Source organism: Bison bison, unplaced genomic scaffold, assembly GCF_000754665.1.
Source record: "Bison bison bison isolate TAMUID 2011002044 unplaced genomic scaffold, Bison_UMD1.0 scf7180017864516, whole genome shotgun sequence".
NCBI classification, from domain to species: domain Eukaryota; kingdom Metazoa; phylum Chordata; class Mammalia; order Artiodactyla; family Bovidae; genus Bison; species Bison bison.
The window spans coordinates 4568708-4572881 of NW_011495069.1; the positions used below are offsets into that span (position 1 = coordinate 4568708).

Here is a 4174-nt window from a genome sequence, read left to right on the forward strand (position 1 = left end):
AGAACTAGGGGCTGGCCGGGATGGGTAGGCGTTCAGGGCTTGGGGGGTACGGGGCTGGGACAGAGCTGAGGAGAGCCACGCCCCTGCCCGAGGGACGAGGAGAGGGCGGAGGCATCTCAGATGCTCCGCCCTCTGGGCGTGGCTCAGCTTATGGTCAGGACCGCCCTCGCTTACCGGAGAAAGGAGGGAACTGCCCTTGGGCAAGGCCGAAGCAGGCCCACGGACCCTGGGAGTCAGGGCGACTTATCTGCGGCCTCTGGGGCTAAGATTCAGCCCAGCTGCCTGGACCTGCCTCAAGGGCAGCGGGCTGGAGCCAACGTTGGAGCCTGGAGGGCCTAAGTCCCCACACCTTCCCGTAGATGAGCCCCACTCACCAGGAGAGGCTCCTGCCTCCTCTCGCTCACCCTGCCCCCACCTCTGCCTTCTCCCGCGCACCGTAGCTTCTCAGGTGAGCAGGAGGGCTAGCAAGGCCCACTCAGAGCAGCCTCGTGGGAGGGGGTCCTGGATGTTTCTGAAGGGACAGGGTGGACGGGACCAGGGTCCCAGCAGGTAGCCTTGGCAGGAGGCAGCTCCAGGGATGTGTCAGCACAGGTCATTCTAGGGATGCCTTGTGTGCCTGGGACCCATCTGACACCCGCACTCTGGCCCCACCCAGATCCCAGCAGCTGTAGCCCTGCAGAGACAGACATGGGGAGCAACTTCAGACTGGGTCTGAGTTCCAGGTGCTGGGAGGTCATGGGCAGGACCACGCCACCTAGGGGCCAACCCTCCAGTTTGTACTGGCCCAGTGAGGATGCCCCACCCTCCAGCACTGGGTGGCCCCGAGGCACGGGGCAGAAAGGAAGCGACCCCACCACCCTAGACTCATCCCAACCCGCTGGGATGGGCAGCGCTGGGGACGCGGCCGGGCCGCCCAGTGGTGCCTCCGAGCTGAGCTCCGTCCTTGGCCCCGATCACCCTGTGCCCAGGTACTCCTGGAGAAGGCAGCAGGAACCATACGGTACCCCTGGGTCTTGTCCCGGCTCATCCCTTCTCTGCCCAGAATCCCAGGATGGGAGAAAACAGAGACTCTGAGCCCCCTCCCCGCGCTGGGCCAGCCCCTGCTCTGGCTGTGCATGGCGGGTGCTGGCAGAGTGGGCAGCTGACCGAGGCCTGATTCTTTCCCCCCTAGGAAGCCAGCCCTCTTTCCCCTCAACCCAGGAACCCTGGCCTCCCAGCAGATGACCCGACCTAAGTCAGGTTCCCTTCCAGGCCCGGCTCTTGGCCTATCCGAATGCCTGAGCTACAGAGCCCCTCGGTCCGCCCATCCCTGCTCCGCTCTGCATCGGTCACCCCAAGGAGGCCTCTGGGGAAGGACTCCACAGCTGAGCTACCCTGGGAGGTGAGATTCTGGCTTTGGATGCTGAGCAGCTGACAGTCCCATCGGAACTGGGCATTTCCCAACACAGGCAGGCAGAGAACCCGGACACCCCCAACCTCGTAGGGACCAGCCAGTCAAGGCACACAGCTGTCACTGGTGGGGATGAGACTGCACCATGGCAGGTGCAAGGAGGCCTCAAGGCCCTCAGCCCAGGAGATGGAGCCTCTGGGGCTGGGATTCCCCAGGGGGCAGGCTGGGGGCCTGTGTGCTGTCCCCAGATACTTACCCATCTGGAAGTCCCCGCTGCCCAGGTCGCCGCTGCCCACACCGTCTACAAGCAGAAGAAAGACTTTTTCAGCAACAACTAATCTTTGTTGAGTACCTACTGGGTGTCAGGAGCTGCTCTGGGCACCCAGTACACGGTGGGGAAGATCATGAAAACATAGCTGTTGGGACTTCCCTGGTGGTCCAGGGGTTAAGACCGGGTGCTTCTAATGCAGGGAACTCAGGTTCGATCCCTGGGCGGGGACCTGAGATCCCACAGGCCATGCGGCTCAGCATAAAAAGCGAAAGTGAAAGTCGCTCAGTCATGTCTGACGCTTTGTGACCCCATGGACTATACAGTCCATGGAATTCTCCAGGCCAGAATACTGGAGTGGGGAGCCTTTCCCTTCTCCAGGGGATCTTCCCAACCCAGGGATTGAAACCAGGTCTCCAGCATTGCAGGCGGATTCTTTACCAGCTGAGCCACCAGGGAAGCCCGACATGAAATAAAACACAGCTGTAGTCTCCCCTCCACACCTAGGCAGGGCTGCCTGTAAAAACTGTAGAAAGCCTCCATTAGGGACGGTATGGTCCCGGCTGGATGGAGTGGGCGGGGCCAAGTCAGGCCCACCTCTAGGTGAGGATGGGAGGAAGCAGAGTAGGGGGCTCTCAGGGGCTGTAATCACCCTCTACTGTGCATTGTCCCCCACCTTCCCCTTAAGTCTAGCTTATCCTGGGCTGTGTGGAGAAGCAGCCACCAGCCTGGGGTCACATAGGCGTCAGTGAGGGGTCCTGGGCTCACTGGGACCAGGGCTCAGGATGCACACAGCTCTTAGCCCATTTCTTTTTTTCCTAAGTTTTTTTTTTTTTAATTGAAGTATAGCTGCTGTACAATATTATACAGTTTACAGGTATACAATACAGTGATTCACATTTTTTTTGGGGGCGGGCGGGTTGGTGCGTGTGCTGCATGATGTCAGTTCCCTGACCAGGGATTGAACCCAGGCCCTGGCAGTGAAAGCGCCTAACCACTGAACCGCTGAGGAATTCCTATAATTCACAAGTTTTAAAGGTTATACTCCACTTACAGTTCTTACAAGACACCAGCTATATCTCATGTAGTACAGTGTGTCCTTGTAGCTTACTTATATCTAATAGTTCACACCTTTTACTCTCCTACCCTTATATTGCCCCTCCCCTCGCCCCACACCCACTGGTGACCACTAGTTCGTTCTCCACATCTGTGAGTCTGGTTTTTTTTGCTATATTCACTAGTTGTATTTTTTAGACTCCACATACAAGTGATATCACACGGTATCTGTCTTTCTCCAGCTGACTTATTCCACTTAGCACAACGCCCTCCAACTCCATCCATATTGCCATAAAGGGCAAAAATTCATTCTTTTTTAACGGCTAAATAGTACTTCATTGCCTATATGTACCATATCTTCTTCATCCAGGCATCTGCTGACGGACACTTAGGTTGCTTCCCTATCTTTCTTAGTCCATCTCTAGAGGGGCCACCTTAGGCAACTATCTTGGGGCCTCTTTCAGGACCACTGGGAAGTGCCCAAACTCCACCCTGACCCCCTCCACCCCCAGCCACCAGAAACGCCTGCTCACCTCCGGAGGCCTCATCAGCCAGGAAGTCCTCGTCATCAGAAAGGTCTGAGTAGCTCCAGCCAGCCCGGCCGGCTGTGACTGTTTCTGCATCTTCCGGCAGGGACAAGCCATCGTACGCCCTCAGCCCATGGGTCACCTGTGGGACACCGCACAGACAACTGTGTCAAACTCTCCAATTCCTGCCAAGCCCGGGGCCCCTCTTCTCAAAGGGGGACCCAGAGTCCCACCCCAAGGCCCTCCAGTGGTCAAGTCAGATGTGGTTTGGCAAAGACAGTCAGACTGAGGCTATACCACTGTTTTTGACTCAGTTTCCCCAAATCTCATTAGCCACTGAATAAATCCTCAAATAAACAAATAGACAAATAGTAAACTTATACTTTTTTCCCCTTCTTTCTTTCTTTTGTGGCCACATCGCGTGGCTTGCAGGATCCTAGCTCCTCAGATCAGATCAGATCAGTCGCTCAGTTGTGTATGACTCTTTGCGACTCCATGAATTGCAGCACACCAGGCCTCCCTGTCCATCACCAATTCCTAGAGTTCACTCAAACTCACGTCCATCGAGTCAATGATGCCATCCAGCCATCTCATCCTCTGTCGTCCCCTTCTCCTCTTGCCTCCAATCCCTCCCAGCATCAGAGTCTTTTCCAATGAGTCAACTCTTCGCATCAGGTGGCCAAAGTACTGGAGTTTCAGCTTTAGCATCATTCCTTCCAAAGAAATCCCAGGGCTGATCTCCTTCAGAATGGACTGGTTGGATCTCCTTGCAGTCCAAGGGACTCTCAAGAGTCTTCTCCAACACCACAGTTCAAAAGCATCAATTCTTCGGCGCTCAGCCTTCTTCACAGTCCAACTCTCACATCCATACATGACCACAGGAAAAACCATAGCCTTGACTAGACGGACCTTTGTTGGCAAAGTAGTGTCTCT

At 56.1% G+C, this 4174-nt stretch overlaps 1 protein-coding gene across 1 annotated transcript in view; it reads right to left on the bottom strand.

Moving 5' to 3' along the window:
- Positions 1-4174, bottom strand: part of HSPG2 (heparan sulfate proteoglycan 2) — an 82302-nt gene that overhangs the window by 70616 nt on the left and 7512 nt on the right. Inside the window, 2 exon segments of the mRNA XM_010830236.1 lie at positions 1647-1691; positions 3248-3405. Coding sequence (XP_010828538.1) covers positions 1647-1691; positions 3248-3405 — 203 coding nt within the window.